Here is a 26,379-nt window from a genome sequence, read left to right on the forward strand (position 1 = left end):
TGACCAGGCGGTGGCGCAGTGGATAGAGCGTCGGACTGGAATGCCAAGGAACCAGGTTCGAGACTCCGAGGTCGCTAGCTTGAGTGTGGGCTCATCTGGTTTGAGCAAAATCTCACCAGCTTGGACCCAAGGTCGCTGGCTTGAGCAAGGGGTTACTCGGTCTGCTGAAGGTCCGCGGTCAAGGCACATATGAGAAAGCAATCAATGAACAACTAGGGTGTTGCAATGCGCAATGAAAAACTAATGATCGATGCTTCTCATCTCTCTGTCCCTGTCTATCCCTCTCTCTGACTCTGTCTCTGTTAAAAAAAAAAAAGTTTAGAGTATAAAATTTATAGATCCTATAGAGTAGAAATCATGTTTATGTTGTTTAATTATTTTCTTTATTACAGTGTTATGGAACATAAAAATAATGATTTGCACTATGAATGTATGATTCCTTCTCAAGTTACTTCAGACCTAAACAAAGAGAAGACTATAGTGTTTCTTCAAACAGAATTGGACATTCTCAGAGCAAGCAATAAAAAGGTACCTTATAGGAAATCTGGTAATTGTCAAGTGTGCTTTTAGCTGTTGACCTTCTAAATTTGCTTTGTCGTCATCGTAATTCAGTATTATTGTGTACTCTAATCCTTTAACAGTAGCTTAATGCTGTTTCCATATCATTCCATCAGGGTATGATTGAGTTGAGAGATTGGTTGCTTGCCTTTGCTGGCCTGTAATATCACTTCCTTTTTTGTAAAACTATGGTACCTTAAGTAGGTATAAAAAAGGGAAAAAAAGATTCATTCAGGGTTAACTGTGGTAAAACTTTATTTCAGTAACTTGGAGAATGAGAAATTTAATGCACTGGTTTCATGTTACTTTGTTTTTCTGTTTTTATTTTTTATTTTTTAATTTATTGATTTTAAAGGGAGTGTTTCTCTCTCTCTTGAGACCTGTTTCTTAATGTGCTGTGACCGGGGATCAAACTTGTAACCTCTGTGTATCTGGACAATGCTCTAACCAAATGAGCTATCCATCCAAGGCTCATGTTACTTTCTTAACTATTTTTTTTATTGGTATCTTTGCCCTACATTTCACCTCAACAATATAAGTAATTAAAGTAGCAAAGTTTGGCAATACTTCTATTTACCTTATCTTATACAGTTGAATTTTGTCCAGTCCAATTTATGTCATGGTTTATCATTTCTGACTCTATTTTTAGTTCCATTCCTTTGAGCATTAAATACTGTTACTAAGTAATGCTCGTTTTTTTTAATGCTTTCTGCTTTTTTAACCTCTATATACTTGTTTGATTTTAATACTCTAGTTGTTGAGCTAATCAAACTGAATTATGGTATTAGGATGTTGATCATGTGTGATGGAAAACAGTACAAGTGACAAAAGCTGAGGGAAGAATTAAAACAAAAGTGCACTTGGAGAGACTGGATTTCTGTATGTCTTATGTAGTGGTTGTTTACTATCCACCAGTTACGAGTCAAGTGCCAGTGCAAATTTAAATGAAATATGATGGGATAGCATTCTCAAAGGGAGATTTGTTTCAGATATTAAGATTAACTAATTAAATTAATTAAGATAAATTGATTTTATTTCAAGATATTAGACATACTAAGAGAAGCTCTGAAGCTGTGATAGTCATTCTTTTTTTAGGATAGTCTCTTCCAAGTCTTTGGATTTAATACAGTAGAACAGGTCATACTGCCCTTTTTCATTTCATTTGCCTACACAGACACACACACACCCACACAAACACACAAACATTGTATCAAAATATTTTTATAATTTGTATGTCGTTACTGATAATTATATTTTATAAACTATCTTAAAAACTTAGTGTTTTTTTTTAATTCCTAGAGTTATATATTTAGGCAGTTAAATGTAATATTATTTATATTAGGAAAAATAATTTTATTTTGGGATTAATTATGTTTGTGTAAGAAATTTGTCAAATAAGAATCTGGGATTTTTTCAATGTGTTTAAGCTTCAAGAAAAACTTTCTAAAGAAGATAAAGAACAGAGAAAACTAAAGCTTAAGTTGGAACTTCAGGAGAAAGCAACAGAAGCTCAAATTGCTGAAAAGACAGCAGGTATGGTGGATGAGTTTTAACATATGGCCTTAAGAAAAATACACAAGGTTATTATGTGGTTTGGTGAATTGAATACTAGCATGCTAGCTATTTGCCAAAGGAGGGGAAGCTCTGTCCTTTTTTATTTTTTATTTTTTGGCTGCTTAGAAAATAGGTGGCTTTAACATCCTGGCTCTGGTATTAGTGAGAGCTTTACCTGTATTCATACTGATTTGGGCATTAAATGCATTGTTAACACCATGTCAATCCAATCACAAAAAGGTTGTTTGTTTTGTTGGAAGGGCCTGAACAAACAAGGGGACATAATGATTACCAGTGCTCCTACCTTTCAGCCAGCAGTTCAGATTCCACTTACTGGTTTAGCTTGTTGAAAGGAAATACTTCTCATATGTATGAAGACTGTCCTGTATTTATTGCCACTGGAAACCTACATTTGATTATAAAATCTGATTTTTTCAGTAAATAAATTTTTATCTGATAATGTGGACGGTGATGGAATTTTCTCTCAGAAGATTAAAGTGAAAGATTGCCAAAGTTTAAGATTATAAATGACTGCCTTAAATATGTTATAGGTCTTTGCAAGGAGAAAAATTTTAAATATGTCTGTGATATGTTAAGATATGATCAGGTAATTCTCAGTCATCATGATCTCATATGTATACATATATATGTTACTGTGACTATCTTCTCACACTGTTCTAGTGAGTTAGAAATTTTGGAGAATAATAGCAATTAACATTCAGAGGCATTTCAGAGAATGCTTATTTTAACCTCATGAGTTACAATAATTTTAAGGAATTTTATATTTTGTGATTAATTTGAAGTTATACTCATACTTAATGAGCCACTTAAGCATGGTTGAATATATGAAATAATAATGGTATTTTATATCAGAGACATTAGCAGATATAGCCATTCTTTAAAATTTTACTATGCAGTGTAGAACTGAACATCACTGAACATATACACCAAAATGACCATTAGTCCTAAATTTAGTACGATTGCTCTTTTATTAATTTAAACTACCATGATTTTTTTAAGTGTGGAAATATGAGAGTAATGTATTTTAATGAAAATTAACAGTATGTTGAAAATGAATAATTCATGTATAAATTTAGAACAACTTGAATATTTCTTAGCTTTTTGTAGTTAAATATATAGTTTTCTAGGATGGTATTATAAGATGTACATTTGTTTTAAGATGTCTGCATCATAATTTAATTTTGGATGTGTCTTAAGAAGTAATTTAATAAGATTTAGACCATTGTGGTTACTGAAAAATCATGAATTAATATGTTTATATAGCTCATTTATCTTTTGGAGGGGAAAACTTACTAAGCAATATTACCTATTCTTCAAGCTTTTGTATAATAATGTAGCTAATCGTATACCTCAAATATTTATTTATTGGTATATATTTAAGAGTTCCCTTTGACTAAAGCATGAATCATGCATGCATAAAATGGAAATAATTTGCTTGCTTTATGATTCTTGTTAATCAAATATTTATTGTTAATTTTTTTTAGTAAATGAAATGTTAGGAACATGTTTGGTATGTTTGTATAGCCTCCTAAACTGATGAAAATAATAGTGCTATGTAATTTCTCTGGACAAAGCAATCTAGTTGATTAAAAACCACATAGTTTTTAAAGTATAAATTTCCTGAATTATATCTTCAGTTTTTAATGTTTTAGTACTATTTTATGGAAAAAAGATTAAAGATGTTTTATTTGTGACTTTAGAGAGAATTATTATTGTAATATGTGAAAATAAAAAATCTGAATTAAGAAATACATTGGTTTGAAACTACAAGAAATTTATTAACTAACCCTTAGTTGACTCATGAACTTTTTCATATTTTCTTATTACACGTACAGTTTTAAATAGCTTATCTTCTACCTGGTGCATTAGCATCAGGTCAAAAAGCAAAACACCATAACAAAAATGACTATGTCAGTACTTGAATAGAAAGGGAGCATTATAGGATTATGATTACATGTTTTTATTTAGGTTTCTACAAAAGAACAAATAATCCACATAGGCATGGATATTTGTTTCTATTGCTGCTCATTTTTATATTGCAAATAAAAAGTGTTTTTGGGAAAGTATGTTACAAATATACACACATATTTAAGTATTTTAATGTAGTTGAGCAGAATATAAATGTTTAAAAAGTCAAAATATTTTACATTAAAAAATACATGCAAAAACATTCTGAACTATACATTGAAAATTGTAGATAGGATACAAATCAATATATGTCTATAGATTTTTCAAATATAATGTCAGTAAAATTCAGGTACTCTGGAAAGTGGAAGCCATTTCCTTTCAATACAGGCACCCCCTGGGTTACGAACAAGATCGGTTCTGTAGATTTGAAAATGTTTAAGTATTTACATGCACAGAAAGGTAAAAATAGATACTATGTTAAGATAATCATCTAAGTTGCATTTAATAGGTATCTATTCCAACTTACATACAGATTCAACATAAGAACAAATCTACAGAACCTACCTCATTCTGTGACTCGGGGACTGTCCGTATATAAAATGTAAAGATTTCTATATAAGAGGATATTCACATATGAGAATTAATTATGACAGCAAGAGAATTAAAATCAAATAATAAGAAAATTATTAAATTAATTAAGGGACATTTATGCTGTGGGACATCATGCAATAATTAAAATAATTTTTAAAATCCTTGATGATGTGAGAAAATCTTTATGACGATATGAAAGAAGTAAAGGAAGTTGTATTTATGATATAAACTTAAGTATATATACACGTATATTTTATAAAACAAGAGGCAAATTTTGTAGTATTAATGACTGAATTAATGTTTCAGTCAATAGTTTTCTGCCTTTTCAGGATTTCTTCAGTGACCATGGATTAGATTTTGTATTAGAAAAAGTAAGTGTTACTTTAAAAAGATGTGATTTTTGAAAAAGTTACTTGCTTTCTAATCTTAAAATAATTCCTGTGATAATTTTGACATATACAGAGGCATATATAGCAGAATTTTATGAAATTTATATGACGGCTGTGATCAAATCTTACCATTACCAATGCTATTTCCCTGTGTTTCAGAATTGCCCCTTATATTTGTATCTTTATGTATGTTATGTAACTTATGTCTATAGTAATCATCTTGTCTTTTCAGCTGGTTATATAATTTATAAGAATAAGAATGTGGTGTAGTCAAAACAACATAAAACAAAAGGTACCCAGTTCTGTGTGAGGCAGAATGAAGTAATGGAAAGACCAAGAGCCTTGGAATCAGATTGCCTCAAGTTCAACTCACAGCTTTGACTTAATGCAGATTTACTTTGGGCAAGTTACTCATTAACCTCTCCAGATTTACTTTCTCCCATGTGAAAATGTGAATATTAACTAATTTACCATATTATTTTAGGGATTAAAGAGAATATATAAAAGTACCTAGTATATAGCTTGTATGGTACTCAGTAAGTTGTAGCTAATATGAATATTTGATTATTTTTATTTTTATGAAATTCTTAAACCTTTGATAATGTCAGAAGTCTTGAAAGGATTTTTGTTCTGTTTGGTTTTTAAATTAAAATTAATGCTTCACTGTGTATTAACAGAAAAATGAAAGAAAAATATTGGATACAAAGGATTAGATGATGAGGAAAATTACTGTTGAGATATATGTAGTTATTAGCACTAGTACATTTTATTTACATGTGAATCTGAAATACAAGAAATGGGATACAAAGGATTTGAGCTTTAATCTAATGTGTACCTCTGATAAATCTTCATGTATACTGTTATAATAATAGCATGTAGCCTGTTTCCTTTGCTTCCCTGATGGTTTTTAAATGATATGAATGCTATCATTGTAATGTGATCTCATGAGAGTTTGAAACTGAGTTGTATCATTTATTGTGATAAAATCTCAAATGATTCACTCCTTTACCTTTTCCTTTATTTACATCACCATCATCAGCGACACATTTTATTAGGCACTGTATAAGAATTGTGCTAACTTTTTAAAAATTCAAAAAAGAAATATTTATCAAGGGCCATTATGTACTAGGTACTTGTGTTAGGTACTGGGTGAACATAAGCAAATAGACAGGTTAGTAATTTCAAAAATTTGTTTTTGTGTGCAATCTCTTCTTACCTATAATGCACCATTACAGTAGGTAGTGGTTAAGTGCTCACACTTTGAAGTCAGACTTTTTTTTTTAACCACTTATCCTATGTGACAGCCTCACTAAATGTTGACTAAACCTTACTTTATAAGTTGGTGACGTTTAAGTGAGATAATGTTTATGAAGTGCTCAACCCATTGAAGGCAATTATGATGATAAGATGATGTCACCATCTTGTTTTCTGAAGACTTCTTGATCTAATAGGGCATATTCTAAATGTACATAACATATGTATTTCTTTTTAAAAATAGCTTCAAAGCATTTTTATTTTATTCTCCAGGGTTGTTAGTTTTCCTTGATTTTCAGATTTAATTTAGAAAGTTTGAAAATATGAAAATTATGCTTTAGTCTCTACAAAAAAAGAAAATAAGGGAAAAATATATAGTAATTAGATCTTTTCTACTTAACCACGCTATTCAGCCAGGACTGTGGTTATAATCTTTAAAAATTATTTTGTCAATTAAACCTTTCATTTTTCCTAAATAGTTTCAGTGGGAATTGTTTAGTGTTTAATTTCTCTTGATTTTTATTTCTCTATTAAGACTATATATAGATGATATTTAAATTTTATATGAGGGTTTAAATGTTTTTTAAGTTATTTTTGTGATATTTAAAGTATTTGTTTCTTTACAAGCCTTTTTTTTTAATGCTCATATTAGAGTCTCTGCTTTCTCTGTTAGTTATTTTTCTCTCTTGCATGTCATCCATTAAAGATTAGCTGTGGAAGACTGGAGCATGGAGAGATTATGAATGACAGAACAACTCCTGTAGAATAATAATCAGTTTTTAGTATTTAATGCTGTTTGACTTTTGCAGACACATTTCTTATTAACCTTTGGTACAAAGATAAATCCAGGTTCCTGATATCTCATGAAGAAGATGAGTCTGAGATCCTCTTCCAATTAAACTGAAATAAGGCCAATATTGGGTTTTAGCCAAAAGAACTCCTTAGTTCCTAAGTCTTATGTTTATAAATCTATCTATCTATCTATCTATCTATCTATCTATCTATCTATCTATCTATCTATCATCTATCCTAGTTGCAATTTACATATAATTCAGTGGTTATGTAATTTGCTGCTTAGCTTACTGTATTGTTCTGCAAGTGTTTAAACTGCTTTCTTCCTTTATACATAGATTCTTTTCTATGTGCTCAAATTCAGAGTGATATTTTATAAATCTTGTCAGACCCTTTTTATTACAGAGGATGCTAGTTTGTTAAATATTCTGGTGCCCTTTTGTTGACTGTCTTGTGCTTTTGGCATCAGAACATAAAATTCCTGAAACTTATACCTTAAGGTTTTCTGTTCAGGTTAACATGTAAATGTTAAATGTATAGCTAGGTAGTTTACCATTATATCAAATATGTTAAGATACCCCAACTAAGTAACATGGAAAAATAAAAATTGTTGTGTAATAGAAAATGTTTTTATGTAAAAAAAATTGTTACCTTTACTGTATCTCAGATGATACTGATGACCTAATAATTAAGAAGAACAAGAATGAATTAGTTTGGGGGTGGGAGGTGAGGGTGTTATATTGAGGGGGACACTTGAATCCATGTTATCACAATAAATTAAAATTAATAAAAATTTTTTTAAAAAGTAAAAAAAATGAATTAGTTTTGTGTATCAGGAGAATAGAAAATAATATAATATGCACTTCTAAGAAATGACACATTGGAATCTCGCTTCTCTTTAATTTTATACTTAATGCCTTAACAGTATTAAATTACAATGGAGCATTACACATATATCTGTATCTACATGTTTTATTTTGGAGAGAAAAGGGATTTCAAGAATATGACCAATCATTACAGGGAAAAACAACAAGGCCCATCTCTGAAATACAGTACTTAGAAATATCGGTAGTTAGAAATTGATTATATTATTATCTGTGCCAGCAGAATCCCAGGGTATGAATCAGGATTAATTACAATGAGTGCCAAGTCAAATAGTACTTCAGGGTAGCTTTTAGCCAATGTTATAAACTCTCTTCCTAGAAAAGTTTGTGTTTTTCTGGAGAAAACAAAATAAGCATTAAGTAGAGAAACCAGTATGCATAACAATAACTCAATTGATAATGTTTTATTAGGTATAGCATACTATGGAATTTAGCATGATATTAAGTATTTTAGAGCATATCAATAATTAGGGTATTTAAAACAAAAATCACTTTTCAGAAAATAAATCTTAAATCATTTTCTGCATGTTTAATTTTAAGAAGTTTAGGTAGCAGTTATATTTTACAGAATTTTCATATTGGTATCTATTAAAATTTAAAATAATCTGTACAGAAAGTAATTTAAGTATTTCTTAAAATTGTATTTCAAAAGTACATTAAATAATTGGTATTAATTATAATTCTTTAGGGATAAGCATTTTTCTGTCATATTAAATACTGTAGTTCTGCGCTGGTTGGATAGCTCAGCATCGTCCCATGTGCCAGGTGCTGGTCCACCCCAGTCGGGGCTTATGCCAGAGTCATCAGTGAGCAGGTGGAGCAAAGGGTCTATGTCGGCCTGGCGTGCGGGGGACCCAGGTTCGATTCCCGGCCAGGGCACATAGGAGAAGCGCCCATTTGCTTCTCCACCCCACCCCCTCCTTCCTCTCTGTCTCTCTCTTCCCCTCCCGCAGCTAAGGCTCCATTGGAGCAAAGATGGCCCGGGCGCTGGGGATGGCTCCTTGGCCTCTGCCCCAGGCGCTAGAGTGGCTCTGGTCGCGGCAGAGCAACGCCCTGTAGGGACAGAGCATCGCCCCCTGGTGGGCAGAGCGTTGCCCCTGGTGGGCGTGCTGGGTGGATCCTGGTCGGGCGCATGCGGGAGTCTGTCTGACTGTCTCTCCCCGTTTCCAGCTTCAAAAAAAATAAAAAATAAATAAAATAAATAAAAATCAATCATCTTTAAAAAAGAATTTAAAAAATGTAGCACTAATGCTCTAATATGACATATTAAATGTTTGAAAGTAAGTAGCATATTTTTAGAAAGTGTTCCTACATAGTCTTGTAGTTCTATGTACTAAATACTTGTATGTAGTAATTGGAGGTTTAGCAAAAGCAAGTTCTTGTTTTATACTTTTTCTACTTAAGCATATTCTGTATAATTTTCTAATTAATCTTTAGCAATTTCTATGCCTTTGATAAGTAGCGTGAATAACATTTTCTTATAACATTTATGAGAAGCTGTAAAAACTTGGTTCTTGTTTATATCACTTAGCCCAGGGGTCCCCAAACTTTTTACACAGGGGGCCAGTTCACTGTCCCTCAGACCGTTGGAGGGCCGGACTATAAAAAAAACTATGAACAAATCCCTACGCACACTGCACATATCTTATTTTAAAGTAAAAAAAAATGGGAACAAATACAATATTTAAAATAAAGAACAAGTAAATTTAAATCAACAAACTGACCAGTATTTCAATGGGAACTATGGGCCTGCTTTCGGCTAATGAGATGGTCAATGTCCGGTTCCATATTTGTCACTGCTAGCTGTAACAGGTGATATGACGCGCTTCCGGAGCCGTGTTGCGTGCATCCCACGTCACTGGAAGTAGTACTGTACGTGAGCCATGCTGTGCTTTGTGCGGCCGCCACATACAGTACTCCCGGAGCACAGGATGAGGATGGATCCTGTGCTCCTCTCACTGACCACCAATGAAAGAGGTGCCCCTATCGGAGGTGCAGTGGGGGCCGGATAAATGGCCTCAGGGGGCCGCATGTGGCCCGCGGGCCGTAGTTTGGGGACTCCTGACTTAGCCTGTGGTAAAATTGGTGTCCTTATCTATCATTTTACTTATATTCACAGAACCTATCAACTATGTTAAGTGAGGACTTAATAGATTTATAGCACCTTTACAGAAGGATTTTTTTAAGTGAGAGGAAGGGAGGTAGAGAAGTCTCCTGCATGCACCCTGACTGGGATCCAGCCAACAGCTCCCATCAGGTGGGCCGATGCTTGAATGAATCAAGCTAACCTCAGCACCTGAGGCTGATACTTAGACCAACCAAGCTATTCTCAGTGTCCAGGCTGGTGCTTGAACCAGTTGAGCCACTGGCTACAAGAGGGAAAGAGAGAAAAGTGGGAGAGGGAGGGGGAGAGAAGCAGATGGTTGCTTCTCATGTGTGGCCTGACCTGGAATCAAACCTGGGACTTCTGCACACCAGGCCAATATTCTAGCCACTGAGCCAGTTGGCTGGCCTACAACAGAAGAATATTTAAAGCATATAGTAGGAGCTTAAAATCCTGATTTTTCATATATTAGTTGTACTTGTAGGATTTTTTCTAAGCATAAAGATTTATGTACAAAGATGTTCGTTACAGTGTTGTTTATATAGTGAATACTTAGGAACAGTATAAAATCTTATATTAAGAGCATTTTAGTTCAATCAAATGTTGTAGAAGTATGCAGCAAAAACCTGTATAATTTTGTTAACAGTGTCACCAAAATATTCAATAAAAAGGAAAAAAAAAGTCATGTCTAAATGATAAAATTCCATGTAAAATGTTTTCTAAGAATACTGAAGAATATAGGAACATATTCTGTTTATTTTACATATATATATATTTACTATGTAAAATATTTATCTCCGCATTTACACAATTCACCTATATTACTTTTTAAAGATCTTCATGAAAAAATCATATAAAATATTGAACTTTCAAATACAATTTTAGAAAAACATAATTGTCTATTCTGTAAAAGATGTTCTGAAGTAAAAAGTTGAATCCAGCATTGTAATGCAAAAATGAAAGCATCAACTATGCAGAGCAGATTGGTTAATTCTGGTGTGGGGCATTTTCTATCTTTGTTTAAATTCCCATTAACTAATTTATACAAAGAGAGATAAAATACAAAATTTAAGGAAATTAAAAGACCTAATGTAATGTTTGTGGTTTTGTAATATATATACTGCTTACAAAAGTGAGAGATCTTTCAAAATGAATATGAAGCGCTTAAAAAAAGTATTTGATTTTTTTTTATTAAACAAGAACATCAGAAAAGCAAATGACAAGTCAAAGAAAGTTGTTTGATTATGCAAATGAGATGCAAAACCAACTTTTATTTCATTGGTGAAAATGCACTATACAAAAGCCTGAAGGTGCTGGAGTATCTGCACGTTCCCTGATCCCCTAATCTTTGTGAGCAGTGTATTTGGTGGTTTCATAAAACACTATCGATAGTTGTTTGTAAGGAATCTGTTCAGCATCCTGTAAAGTAGTAATAGTAGCTATTCAGACAATGTGACATTCTTTCATATAGACTAAAGACTTGTCTTTTACAAAGCTATTATCTATTGTTCTTATAATTTTGGAACATGAATTGTAATCAGTGATTATTTTATGTGCTTCACATTTAAATCCTAATGATTTCTTCTTTCCTCTCTTTTAAGTTCAGCCTTTCCTATTTACCTAAATACCTTGAGGATGGTATAATAAACAGATTCCTTTTCCTGGGAAATGTCTATCCTCCAAATTATGTTACTTAGAGAATCATGACCCAATGTTTAATCTAGAATGTTTTCCAATATATGTCTCCTGCGGTATTTTAAAAGGAGTTTGAGAAGTGTACAATATGGGTTTGTCAAGAGACTTGTGTTTTACTAAGAAAATATGTACTCTGTCTTGACTCAGTAAACTCATACTTAGTATGGTTCAGCTTCTTCATATTTACTCTTGCCCATATTAGAAAACAATTAGCTTACTAAACAAATTTGAGTATTTGGTGGTGGGGGAGGTGATCCTCTCTAAATCTTTTTTGAATTTGTCTAAGAATTATAGGATATTTGATAACCATGTTTAAAAATGGAGATATCCAAATATTATTGTAAACACCCAATGATTTGTTTTACCTACAATATAAGTATTTTACTTGGTTGGCTTACATAGTAGCTAATAATATTTGTTAATGTAATTTAACTGCTGTGAACCTTTACTGAACAAATATTGAAATTTATTCAAGTCAAAGAAAGAGAATCTCTAATGACTTTTGTTAAAGCTTCTATTTAATAGTTAAGGACAAAAGTTTGTATGACATACGAGATGCAATTAACAGTAGATTTTACATTTAATAAAAAGAAAGAAGCATGTGTATTTGCTTTATTCATTCCATCATAATTTGCATTAGAGCTGTGGGTGTTTAATGAGCAAATTCCAGCTAAAATGCTATATTGATTTTCTAGTGAACTTTGTAATAGTCATCTACCTTGGAAAAGCTCAGTGTTTACAATTAACTTTTCTTTACTAAAAATGTTTGAGAGTTACATATTGATCCTTTAAAAGTACTGAAGTTTAGAAAGAATCATGTTTTTCATAATCAAATTTTACATATAATCAAATAAGTATTAAAATGATCATTTAGTAGTACCTTAATTTTGGAATAATTTCTTAACATTCATAAAATGTGTAATCTGATTTTATGTGCATGTCTTCTGGCATTTTAAAATGTAACCTTAGTATACTCAAAGGATAATATTTATTAAATACATTATTTACATTTTTAAAGTTGATAATAACATTATAGAGGGAAAATAATGTTTTTTTAATCACACAGGAACAAACCAACCATTGGTGTAAAACATTTATCTTTACATATAGAGATACCAAGACTTGCTAGCCTTACCCCTTCTGTCAAATGTTATTGCATATAAAGTGGAGCACAGTGTACATTAAATGTCATTTTGTAAAGATTTCATCACACTTTACAGAAGTGATAGGGAACCTATCAACATTTGAGGTTTAGTAATTAGTATTTTTGTGTGTGTGTGTGTTTTTCTGAAGTTGGAAACGGTGAGGCAATCAGACAGACTCCCGCATGCACCCAACCGGGATCCACCCGGCATGCCCACCAGGGGGCGATGCTCTGCCCATCTGGGGCGTTGCTCTGTTGCAACCAGAGCCATTCTAGTGCCTGAGGCAGAGGCTATAGAGCCATCCCAGCACCGGGCCAACTTTGCTCCAATGGAGCCTTGGCTGCGGGAGGGGAAGAGAGAGACAGAGAGGAAGGAGGGGGGAGGGGTGAAGAAGCAGATGGGCGCTTCTCCTGTGTGCCTTGGCCGGGAATTGAACCCGGGACTCCTGCACACTAGGCCGACGCTCTACCACTGAGTCAACTGGCCAGGGCCCTAGTAATTAGCATTTTAAGCTTTCCATGTGCCAGAATATTTCAGGAAAATGTGATATACATGTTAATCTGTACTTTGATCACTGTTTGATGTCATTTTGTCCATCCTATCTGGCTTACAAATTATAAATGTTCTAAATTTAAAAATTTTAAAACCTCACTATATCATGATTTTTAAAATAAACTATTATGTTGTTATAGCATACAGTATGCAATATAGAATGGGTTCTGAGTAATTTTTCAGTTCCTGTTTATAATTTTTGCATGCTAAAAAGTGAGGAATGTTGAATAGTATCTTTTTACATACATAAATGGTTCAAATCAATCAAAATCACATTTTATTAGGTCTAGAAATGAAGCCAGATTGTGAGTCTGTGGATTGAGGGTGGTAATGATAGTGATGGCACGAACTAATATTTGTTGAGAAACTACTTTATTTGGCTGAGAGCTTTCTAATATTATCTCATTTATTTTTTTCCTCACAGCCACATATGGTGGTATTATCCATTTTATACACCCGAACTGCAACTAAAATAATTAAGAAATACACTCCATACAAAAACAAATTCCTGAGGTTAGTATAGCACATGGGATCTAGATCAAAGTCCATATTCTTCCTAGAACACCATGTTGCTTTTTCTGAGTTGTTATGAGTGTTCTACCTGGAAGGAGATTGTACACATTTACAAGGGAAAAATAAAACTAATTATTTTGTACTACATTATGGGCAGAAGTTTCTTTGAAAATAGTGTGATAAATTGATACATGGTAACAGTATAATATAGCCACAGAACACTGAATTATACTATCTTAAAAAAAACCTGAGAATTGTTTTAAAAAGTACTGGTTCTTCCAAGAACTAGGTTAAAAACAAGAATTCCTTAACCTTATCTAAATTGTTGATTTAAAAGCATTTGATCTTATGCAAGTAGATGTCCAATTGTTCTAGAACAATTTGTCATGTAGTTTGTTTATCCATTATTTGTTGATAGAAATTTAGGTTGTTTCTCATTTTTGGCTATTATAAATAAAGGTGCAGTGAATATTTGTGTTAAAGTATATATGTTTAATTTTTTTAAGAAACTGAGAAATTGCTTAGTTTATTCCTCATATGCTAAAACACTCATGCATCTTAATTTTCCTTCAAAGCCTTTACTGTTATATCTGTCTATCTGTCTATCTACCTACCTACCTACCTACCTACCTACCTACCTACCTACCTACCTAATTTGGGGCCTGTTTTTTTCTCTCTCTCCCTAATAGTTCTCTCCAGGATGAGATGGACTTTTTAGACTACTATATTCATATTCCTTAAAACTCAATAGATGATTGCCACAGAAGCTTAATAGACATTTGCTGGATGGATGGATGAATATTTCTCTTCACTTAGGTTCAATATATTGGAAGTGGTTTTGGCTTTGGCTTTGCCATTTCATGTTCCATTTTATATTCTATTATGCAAAAGATAATACAGTTGGCCCTTCAAATCCACTGGTTTTGCATTTGTTTTCAACCAACCACAGATAAAAAATATTTAAATAAAAAACCTCCATTGCCCTGGCCAGTTGGCTCAGCGGTAGAGCGTCGACCCGGCATGTGGATGTCCCAGGTTCAGTCTCCAGCCAGGGCACACAGGAGAAGCGCCCGTTAGCTTCTCCACCCTTCACTCTCTCCTTTCTCACTCTCTCTTCCCCTCCTGCAGCCAAGGCTCCACTGGAGCAAAATTGGCCCGAGCACTGAGGATGGCTCCATGGTCTCTGCCTCAGGCACTAGAATGGCTCTCGTTGTGTTGGAGCAATGCCCAGATGGGCATAGCATCGCCCCCTGGTGGGCATGCCAGGTAAACCTGGTCCGGCACATGCAGGAGCTTTCTCTCTGTCTCCCTGCTTCTCACTTCAGAAAATGACAAAAAAAAAAAAAAAAAAGCCCCACATCGCTTTTCAGCCTTTTGGCTAAGATCAACTGTAGTATCTGTTTTCAGCTATAAAAAAATCCCCAGAAAGTTCTGAAAAGCAAAACTTGAGTTTGCTATACATCAAGCACTATGGTAAATCCATGCAAATGAAGTACTGTGTAAGCATACCCTACTGTGGGACTGATATGCATGGTTATATTGAAACACTGCCATTTTTTATAAGGGCCTTGAGCATCAGAGGGTTTTGGTGTCTACAGAGTCCCTAGAACCAGTCCTCAGCAGATACTGAGGGGTGACTTAGTGTTTGTTTCTTCTCTACCACATACAATGTAATGCAAAAATGTCTTAACATTAAAATGTCATATTCATCTGACAAATACTAGCAGAAGCTCAATGTTTTATGAACTCAGAAAGCAAGCATTTCAAACAACTTTTCTAAATTTTTTTTGTAGTTTGACAGTGTAAATAAAATTTGGTTCGGTAATCCAAGTATCTGAGCCCATTTTTGTCTAACATCACAGTATATTTTAAAAGTTATATAAGATTTCAAGTAGAAATTATACTTGAGAAATGACAATTTTCGATAAAATCAAAGCTCCCTATATAGCGCCGCACAAGTTTGCCCTATCTGGTGGCTCAATGGATAGAATGTTAGCCTGGCATATGGATATCCCAGTGTCAATTGCCAGAGTACACAGAAGTGACCATCTGCTTCTCTCTCCCATGCCTCTCCCTCTTCTCTTTCTCTTCGCCTCCCATAGTTCAGTGTCTTGATCGTTTCGAGCGTGGCCCCTGGTGCTGAGGATGGCTCAGTTGGTCCCAGCAAGTCAGCCTCAGGCACTAAAAATAACTTGGTGCTCAAGCATCGGCCCCACTTGGGGTAGCCAGGTGGATCCCCATCGGGGCACATATGGGGATCTGCCTCACTATCTCCCCTTCTTTCACCTAAAAAGAAATCTAGTTGGTTTCATTTGTGTTATAATCTCTATAAATGGTGCTTCTGGAGACATGCAGTGCTGAAGCCTCACAACTCTGCCCCTTCTTCCTTAATCCCATGTCCTTTTCTGTCCTTCCACCATCCTACTGAGGTAACCACCATCCTGACTTTGGTGTTTATCATTTCCATGCTGTTTTAATATATTTACTAATTATGTCCATTCATAAATAATAGATAGAGTTGTCTTACTTTGCAAGTTCCTATTTTTGTCAGAGTTTTATTTGGGGGATTTGTCTCTTTGTTTATAGTAAATTCATTTTAAATGCTGGATCATATTACATTTTGAATGTAATGTGGCTTATTTATTCATTCTCCTGTTATTGGACATTTGGGTTACTTCTGAGTTTTGGCTGTTACATAATGCTGCAATAAGCATTTTTATACACATTCCATGTGTACATGTCCAAGAGTTTCTGTAGGGTGCGTACCGAACAGTAGATTTGTCAAGGTACAGGTTATGTAAATCTTAAACTGTAACAAACATTGTCAAATTCTTCCTGATGGTTGCAGAACTTCATATGCCTATTTGCAGTATATGTGAGAGTTTTCTTTATTGCACTAGCTCACAATGTTTGTTATTATCTGGCCTTTTAATTTTTGGTTTTATGGGTATGAAATGGTATATTTCTAGTAGTTTTTAAGAATAATGTTTTCTTAACCGAGTAATTGATACCAATTTAGTTGAATAAAATAAACATTTGCTTTTTTTTTTTTTTGCTAAAAGTATGCATGTCTCCTTTATTTTCTTTCGTTAATGACGGGTCGTATGTTTTGGTAGCTCTGGTTGAAGAGGTGTATTTTGCACAGAGGAAACGTGATGAAGCTATTATGTCCCGACTACAGTTAGCCAATGAGGAGAGAGATGAAGCAGTTGCACGAGCCAAGCATATGGAAATGTCTCTAAAAATGTATGTATACATTTAAAAACTATATGACACTTGAAGCATTCATAAAGTGCATGCATTATATGGTGGTTGCGTATGTTACCGATCCTTTGTTTGTTTATTTGGTAACAGAGACAAGAGGTAGAGACATAGAGAGGGACAGATAGGGACAGAGAGGAGAGAAATGAGAAGCATCAATTCTTTGTTTCGGCTCCTTAGTCTCCTTAGTTGTTCACTGATTGATTTCTCATATGTGCCTTGACACATGAGGGCTGCATCAGAGCAAGTGACCCCTATTTAAGCCAGCGACCTTTGGGCTCAAGCCAGTGACCATGGGGTCACATCTGTGATCCCACGCTCAAGCCAGCAACCCCATGCTCAAGCTGGTGAGCCCATGCTCAAGCCGGTGACCTCAGGGTTTTGTTTTGTTTTGTTTTTTTAACAGACAGAGCGAGAGTCAGAGAGAGGGATAGATAGGGACAGACAGAAAGGAATGGAAAGAGATGAGAAACATCAATCATCAGTTTTTCATTGCAACACCTTAGTTATTCATTGATTGCTTTCTCATATGTGCCTTGACCGTGGGGCTACAGCAGACCAAGTAACCCCAAGCCAGCAATCTTGGGTCCAAGCTGGTGAGCTTTTTTTATGTGTGTGTGCTCACACCAGATGAGCCCATGCTCAAGCTAGTGACCTCGGGGTCTCGAACCTGGGTTTTCCGCATCCTAGTCTGGTGCTCTATCTGCTGCACCACCGCCTGGTCAGGCGACCTCAGCGTTTTTAACCTGGGTCCTCCGCGTTCCAGCATGACACTCTGTCCACTGCACCACCACCTGGTCAGGCATGTTTCTGATCTTTGTATGTTAAAATTGTAAATTCCATATCCCCACAGTTTAAAACTTTAGACCTGTTGTTTGCATGTCAGGAATAGCAGTTACTCATGCAAAAGAAAAAGAGAAAGCGAGAAAAAAGATATGCACAAGACTTCAAGAACAGTTATTTTCTTTACTTCTTTATAGTTCTGTTGTCAGTGTCCTTACTTACCTTTCTTTGGAACTTCTTTTTTCTTCCCTCTTTCTTATTATCATTTTCTTGACCATATTGCAGCTACCTGGGTTCTTTCACTGTTCTCTGCTTAATATGCTCATTTCTATTCTTCACTACATTTTACTTCTTTTAGCTGTGACTCTTAAATTTTAGTCACACCTGAAATGGAATGGAGCCTGAAAATCTCCATTTTTAACAAGTAACCCAGAGGATTCTAATAGAGGTAAATAATGGATCACAGTTAGGGAAACAGAGCCCTAGAAATAAGTACTTCACCATTTTAATATGCACCCATTCACTTGGGCAATGTTGTTAAAATTGAGATTCTTATTCATAGGTCTGGAGTGGAACCTGATAGTCTGACTTTTTTTTAAGCTTCCAAATGATATTATTATAAAGGGTTCACTTTAGTTAGAGGCCCTATAGCATCTAGAAATATATTACTTGTAAGATAGATAAAATTTAGTAATTAATAATTTATGACCCATCAATATACTTATTGTGTGTTTGCTCTGCTCAACATTGTGCTAGGCTTTGTGTGAGATCACAATAAAGCCCCAATCAAAACATGGTTCATTAGGGAGACAGGTCATTAAATAACATGACAGTATTTATGTTGTGATTAGGTAATGTGGTTTGTTTTTGTTTAGATTAATTAATGGCTTCATCTTTGGGGGGGCTTATAGAGACTTAGTGTAAAGCATTACACCCATTGAATAATAGAACTAAAGGAACAAAAAATTTAACCTAAATTCTATACTGCTTTCTCCCAAATAACTATCTTAATAGGGAAACATTATTCCAAACATTTCTCTTTGCTTGTATACTTAAACATTATTATATAGAAGGATGGGTAGTTGGTGGCAGAGTGGGTACATACATCGAATTAATTTAGTAAAAATCAAATCATTCTCTACATGCTGTTTTATTTGAGACATTGTCGTGTAGAGGTTAAGAGCACAGATTCAAAATCCAGGCATTTGTGTTTACATTTTTGCTGTGTTGCTTCCTAGCTGAGTCTCTGGGACTCAGTTTTGGGTTATTTTTTTTGCCTTCAAAATGGATAAATGGTGTCTGTTTTATAAAGGTTGTTTTAAAGACTAAACGATTTAATAATTCTTGAAAAGTACCTGACTCGTAGCAAGCGCTATATAATAATTTAAGGGTAGTAGTTAATGGAAGTGGAACTGAATAAATTTTTGAACTTCATACAATATTTTCTCTCAATAAGATGTATTAATTCCCTAAAGAGCAATCAAAATTTAAGAAAAGAGAGTGAAAAACCTTAAGGTTTTGTAGTCATCAATCTTTTTTCAACTTTTGGAAACATGCAGTGTTTCAATTAAACAATATTTGATTCTCAGCTATAAAATGTATAAGCATTTTTTTCTTCTTTTCCAAATGAGAGATGGAAGGGGAAATAGGGGAACAGACTTCTGCATGCTCCCCTACCAGGATCCACCTGGCAGCCCCCATCTAGGGCTGATGCTCTGCCCATCTGGGGCCATGCTCGCAACCAAGCTATTTCTAGCACCCGAGGTGGAGGCTCCACGGAGCCATCCTCAACACCCAGGGCCAACACGCTTGCAATCATTCAAGCCATTGACTGTGGGAGAAGAAGAAAGAGAGAGTGAAGGGGGCTGGAGAAACAGATGGTCGCTTCTGTGTACCCTGACTGGAAATCAAACCCAGGACATCCACAAGCCGGGTTGTTGCTTGACTACTGAGCCAACTGGTGTTGCCTTTTATTATGGTCTTTATGTCTTTTATGTGGTATTTTATCACGTGTTTGAGGTAAGACATGTCATCTCTGTTTTGCTCATGATTACAGCTCATGCTCTTCTTTTTTATATGGTACAAGTGAATTTTTCTTGATAAACATTTCATATTATTTGACATTATTTGTCTTCTTCTCTGAGCTGCAACTTCTTGGCTAGATACTGCTTTTTGGCCACATTTCTATGTAGCCCTAGGGCAGTGGTCTCATTAGCCAACAGAACCAAATATCAGCAGTACAATGATTGACATTTCTTTTGAGAGCCAAATTTTTTTTTTTTTTTTGTATTTTTTTTTTTGTATTTTTCTGAAGCTGGAAACGGGGAGAGACAGTCAGACAGACTCCCGCATGTGCCCGACCGGGATCCACCCGGCACGCCCACCAGGGGCGATGCTCTGCCCACCAGGGGGCGATGCTCTGCCCCTACGGGGCGTCGCTCTGCTGCGACCAGAGCCACTCTAGCGCCTGGGGCAGAGGCCAAGGAGCTATCCCCAGTGCCCGGGCCATCTTTGCTCCAATGGAGCCTTGGCTGTGGGAGGGGAAGAGAGAGACAGAGAGGAAGGAGGGGGTGGGGTGGAGAAGCAAATGGGCGTTTCTCCTATGTGCCCTGGCCGGGAATCGAACCCGGGTCCCCCGCACGCCAGGCCGACGCTCTACCGCTGAGCCAACCGGCCAGGGCTTGAGAGCCAAATTTTTTAAACTTAAACTACATAGGTAGGTACATTTCTTATCGAGGTAACGCCCACATTGGTATTTTGTGGAAGAGCCACACTCAAGGGGCCAAAAAGCCGCATATGGCTCGCGAGCCGCAGTTTGTCAACCAGAGGATAGGGCAATGAGATGGGAATAGAAGTTAAAAAGTCCTGCCTGACGCCGTGTGCCCCTTTTGTTGGAGGTTCTGTTCTCTGCTTATGGGGTTTTGTTTGGTGTCTGCACTTTACCTGGTCTTGTGTATACCCTAATTCCTTAGATACTACTTTGGGACTTTGACTTACTCCACAGCATGGTAGAAAACGGCCACTTCTGTTGATTCTTGCTTCTTCTATAAAGATTCTTTAGCAATGCAAGCTGTTGCTCAGGAAGTATTTTCTTTCCTTTTCTTTGGGCTATCTACTCAACTCTTTGGTGTCTCAGGTTATTTCTCAGCTGTGTGGTATTAGTGAAAAATTCTCAGGATTTGGTGAGTTCTCTTTTCTGATACCTCTTTTTAATATGGAAATGGTGAACTTGGCCAAAATCATCATTTCTCCATCCTCTACACTGTCCGTACTTTAAAAAATTACTCCATAATGTCCTACTTTCTTTACTATTTGATTCATTTTTACTCATTCATGTGTTTATATGATAGGGTAAATAGATTTCTGTGTTCAACTCTTACTTTATCCCTTTTCCTTGGGCTTTTTTTTTTCCCCAGTAAACATTTTTTTTAAGCCTTGGCCAATTGGCTCAATGGATAGAGCATCAGCCTGGCATGTGGATGTTCCAGGTTCAATCCCTGGTCAGGGCACACATGACAAGCAACCATCAGCTCCTCTTCCCTTCCTCCTCCCCATTTCTCTTTTCCTCTCCTGCAGTCAGTGGCTCATTTGGTTCAAGCGTCGACCACAGGCATTGAGGATAGCTTGGTTGATTCGAGTTTCAGCCTCAGATTGGGGTTGCTGGGTAGATCCCGATTGGAACATATGTGGGAGTCTGTCTCACTATCTCCCGTTCTCTCACATAAAACAAAAACAAAAACGATGCCTGACCAGGCGGTGACACAGTGGATAGAGCCTTGGACTGGGATACAGAGGACCCAGGTTTGAGACCCCGAGGTCACCAGCTTGAGCGCAGGCTCATCTGGTTTGAGCAAAGCTCATCAGCTTGGACCCGAAGGTCGCTGGCTCAAGCAAGGGGTTACTCGGTCTGCTGAAGGCCTGTGGTCAAGGCACATATGAGACAGCAATCAATGAACAACTAAGGTGTTGCAACGAAAAACTGATGATTGATGCTTCTCATCTCTCTCCATTCCTGTCTGTCTGTTCCTATCTATCCCTCTCTCTGACTCTCTCTGTGTAGAAAAAATAACAAACACAAAAACGAAAGAAACCCCCCCTTTTTTTTTTTTCATTTTTCCGAAGCTGGAAACGGGGAGGCAGTCAGACTCCCGCATGCGCCCAACCGGGATCTACCCGGCATGCCCACCAGAGGGTGATGCTCTGCCCCTCTGGGGCATCGCTCTGTTGCATCCAGAGCCACTCTAGTGCCTAGCACCTGGGGCAGAGGCCACAGAGCCATCCAGGCCATCTTTGCAACAATGGAGCCTCGGCTGCGGGAGGGGAAGAGAGAAACAGAGAGGAAGGAGTGGGGGAGGGGTGGAGAAGCAGATGGGCGCTTCTCCTGTGTGCCCTGGCTGGGAATCGAACCCGGGACTCCTGCACGCCAGGCTGACGCTCTACCACTGAGCCAACTGGCCAGGGCCAAAAGAAAACCTTTTTAAAAAACAATACTTTTAGGTTTACAGAAAAGTTCCAAGGAGAGTACAGAGAGTTCCAGCCTAACCCTCACCCAGTTTCCCTCGTCTTACATGCTGTGATACATGTCACAGGGAGAGAGCAGCATTGTACGTAACTCTTCACTAAATTTTACCCTTTATTCAGATTTCACTAATTTTTCTCTTATGTCCTTTTTATGTTCAAGGTTGCTATCCAGGATTCTATATACATTTAGTTGCTATGTCTTTGCCTTCTCTGGTCTGTGACATTTTCTCAGAAATTCCTTGTTTTGATAACTTTGAAAGTTTTCAGGAGTAATGGTCAACTGTTTTATAGAATGTCTCAATTTGAGTTTGGATGAAGTGTTTTTCATTTCATAGACTGAGGTATTGGTTGTTTAGGAGAAAGTACAGGAGTGAAGTGCCGTTCTCATCACTCTATTTCAAGGTTATAAGTCACCAACATAACTTACAACTGATGATGCTAATATTGATCACCTAGCCAAGATGGAGCTTGCAGAGTTTCTCCACTGTGAAGGGACTTACCCAGATTCCCCTTTCATACTCTACACTTTGAAGCAAATCACTGATATGTAGCCCATATTCAAGGAAGGAGGAGAAAGGAGGTAATAGAACTCTGCTTCCCCAGGGAAGAATGTCTACATAACTCTCGGGACTAGAGAGCTGTCTCTTCTCCCTTATTTATTTATGTATGTATGTTTGTCAATGTAGACTCTATATTCATTTGTAATATGATACTATGTTATTTGTTTTGTTGATTGGAACTTTCCACCTTGGCCATTGGAAACTCTTTCAGTTGGTGTCTGTATCCCTTTGACATATACTCATCCTTTTTATTTTTGAGCCCTTTCTTGTTTTCTGGCACTTCAGGATGCTCCAGGGTCATGTTTTATAGGGATGTGTCCTACCTCCGATCCTAACCTCTAGCCTGGGAGTCAGCCATTCTTAAAAGGAGCCCTGATTCCTTTAATTGCAAAATGGTATTGGAAACCAAGATCTAGGTGCCAGCTGTGCTCATTGTTGCTGGGTGTGACTACTTCTAGGCCCAATCAGAAGAAAGAACTAGGAAATATATGTATGTATGTATGTATGTGTGTGTGTACACACACATAACTGTAATTTTATATCTACTCATCTTTATTAAGCTAACCCTAAATTTATACTAATGTCTCTGATTCTAATCCAGCTTATTCTAGCTTTCCCCCCTTTTTATGTGAAATTTTTGTCACCAACAGTAAGAAACCTGGCTCCCACCCTGCTCCATTGTGAGTACTCAAAACACAAAAACACAGAGTTTATTCCTATAATCTTTATTATTTGTTGTATTATTTTCCATATGAATATCTATAAACCTATTTTTGCCCCACCCTGTTTTTTACAGTAAGTCCTTTATCACAGTGGACTCCAACATTTTTTGGGCCACGGACTGGTTTAATGTCAGAAAGTATTTTCACAGAGCAGCCTTTAGGGTGGGACGGATAAATGTATCACGTGACCGATACAAGCATCAAGAGTGAGTCTTAGACGGATGTAATAGAGGGAATCTGGTCATTTTTTAAAAATAAAACATCGTTCAGACTTAAATATAAATAAAACAGAAATAATGTAAGTTATTTATTCTTTCTCTGCGGACCAGTACCAAATGGCCCATGGACCGGTACCAGTTCGCGGCCCGGGGGTTGGGGACCACTGCTTTATCAGATACGTGGTTTTCAAATATTTTCTTAGAATCTCCAATTTTTCTTTTACTCTTTTAACAGTGTGTTTAGCAAAACATAAGTTTCTCAAACTATAATTAATTGATTTTTTTCTATCATGGATTGTACTTTTGGTATTGAGTTTAAAGATTACTGATTGCTATTTTTAAGATCACACAGATATTTCTCTAGTATTTTCTTCTATCTAGAGGTTATAAAGGTTATGTTTTATATTTAGATTTGTGCTCAATTTTAAGTTAATTTTTGTGTAAGGGATTGGTACATATGAAGGACTTTTGTTTTTGTTTTCAGATGTGCACATTTATTTATTCCAGCGTCATTTGTTGAAAAGTCTATTGTTTCTTCATAAAACTTCTTTTGTATATTAGTCAAAAATCAGTTGACTGTATTTGTGTGAGTTAATTTCTGGACTTTCTATTTGATTCCATTGATCTGTATGTCTTTGCCAATACCACACAGTCTGGATTACTAAATATTTATAGTAAATCATGAAATTGGATAATGTCAGTTCTCTAATTTTGCTCATTTACTATAGAATTGTTTTCGCTATTCTTGTACCTGTGTCTTTCCATATACCTTTTACAGTTAGTTTGTATCTATAAAAACACCAGTGAGGGCCATGTTTTTCAACATACTTTTCAGTGTTGATAACCTGTTTTTTCTAATTTCAGTAATGCTTCCATTATAACTTGAGAACTCTTCTTTGGGAATTGCAAGTACTATTGCATTCAGTTTGTCAACTGTCACATAGTTCTACAATATATTTACATGAAATTTATGATCATAAATCTTGTCACCTGATTGCCAATGTTACTCATGTAATTTGCTTCTAAATAAATTGTATTGCTTTTAAAAAATCAACTGTATCTGATAAAGATAACAAATCAGTTTTATATATATACAGTAACTCCTTGAGGCATGGGTCGTAGTCATGCTTTGTAGGTAAAGAAAAAAATAAATCTGACTGGTTAACTACTGGCTCAAAGAGTCAGTCAATCACATTATAAGACTTGTCCAGCTCAGATTTACACTGGCAACTCAAACTTAGCATATCCAAAATTGAATTTATTAATTCATTCTTTTCTTTTTTCTTTATCTTAAATAGCAGTTTTATTGTTTTTTTTTGTCAGGTATTATTTAATATTTTTTCATTAATATTTTAAAACTTTCTTATAATCTAGTTTTGTATACCTTTTTTATTGTTTTTATTTAAGTAGTCTATGCATGAAATAAACTACCTTTTGGTATATTTTTTTATACTTAAAACAGTCACTAGGGCAGAAAATTGGTTGTTAAATTATTTGAATCCCACCACTGTCTGCATCCTAGGCTGCCACTCCATCCACTGCACCACCGCCTGGTCAGGCTTTTTACTGTACAAGTATTTATATTCTCTCTGAGTCTGAAATTGCCTTGTTTTTACATTTGTTTAGTTTTCTGTGTACTGAGAACGAATTCATTCCTAACCATGCTGCCAGAACTACAAAACTTCTCTCAGTGTTGTCAAACACTGCAGCTAATTTCTCATTTTTTCTTCCTCCTTCTGTTTTTCCTGCCCTAGCATTCCTTCCAGACCTCTGCCTTCCTGCTCCAGTCTTGGCTGGTAGCTTTCCAGGCTCACAGCACAGCTGTTCCCTGGGGCCTCTCTCTATCATCTCCCTGGGATCTCCCTGACTCTCTCCTTGAAGAACTCCTCACCATGGTGAACGCCATCTTCCCCTTTCTTTTGTCCTCCAGTAGCTTCCTGAGAAAGAGCGCACAGGGAGTAAAGTGCTACAAATTTTCATGACTTAAAATGTTTTTTATTCTACTCTTTCCCTTGATGGAGAGCCTGTATGTACAATACTAGGCTGGAAATGATGTTCCCGCAATATTTGAAGGTATTGCTCCACTGCTGTCCAGTCTTCAGTATTGCTATTGAGAATCCTCATGCCGTTCTTGTTCTCAGTACTTCACATGTGTTGGGCAGATAAAATATTGATATATTATGCTCACTTTGTTAAAAATGGCGCTGCCCACGTGGAAGCCCGTCTCCCAGGTGATACTAATGTGTGTTGGGGACGGGCTGTAGACAGGCAGGATCCTTGTAGCCTGGGGCTTGGTTTTAGGACTAAGCCTTTCCCACTCTTTTTTATTATTATTATTAAATTTAATGCAGTGA

At 36.0% G+C, this 26,379-nt stretch overlaps 1 protein-coding gene and 1 pseudogene across 1 annotated transcript in view; both read left to right on the forward strand.

The window, feature by feature from the left end:
- The window catches only part of MIPOL1 (mirror-image polydactyly 1), a 347,233-nt gene that overhangs the window by 55,876 nt on the left and 264,978 nt on the right, over positions 1-26,379 (forward strand). The window contains exons 6-8 of the mRNA XM_066344523.1: positions 393-528; positions 1,986-2,091; positions 17,077-17,206. Of these exons, the coding sequence (XP_066200620.1) occupies positions 393-528; positions 1,986-2,091; positions 17,077-17,206 (372 nt within the window). The remainder of the gene's footprint in view (positions 1-392; positions 529-1,985; positions 2,092-17,076; positions 17,207-26,379) is intronic.
- Positions 15,319-15,443, forward strand: LOC136377716 (U2 spliceosomal RNA; annotated as a pseudogene).

Source organism: Saccopteryx leptura, chromosome 6 (genome assembly GCF_036850995.1).
Source record: "Saccopteryx leptura isolate mSacLep1 chromosome 6, mSacLep1_pri_phased_curated, whole genome shotgun sequence".
Lineage (NCBI taxonomy): Eukaryota > Metazoa > Chordata > Mammalia > Chiroptera > Emballonuridae > Saccopteryx > Saccopteryx leptura.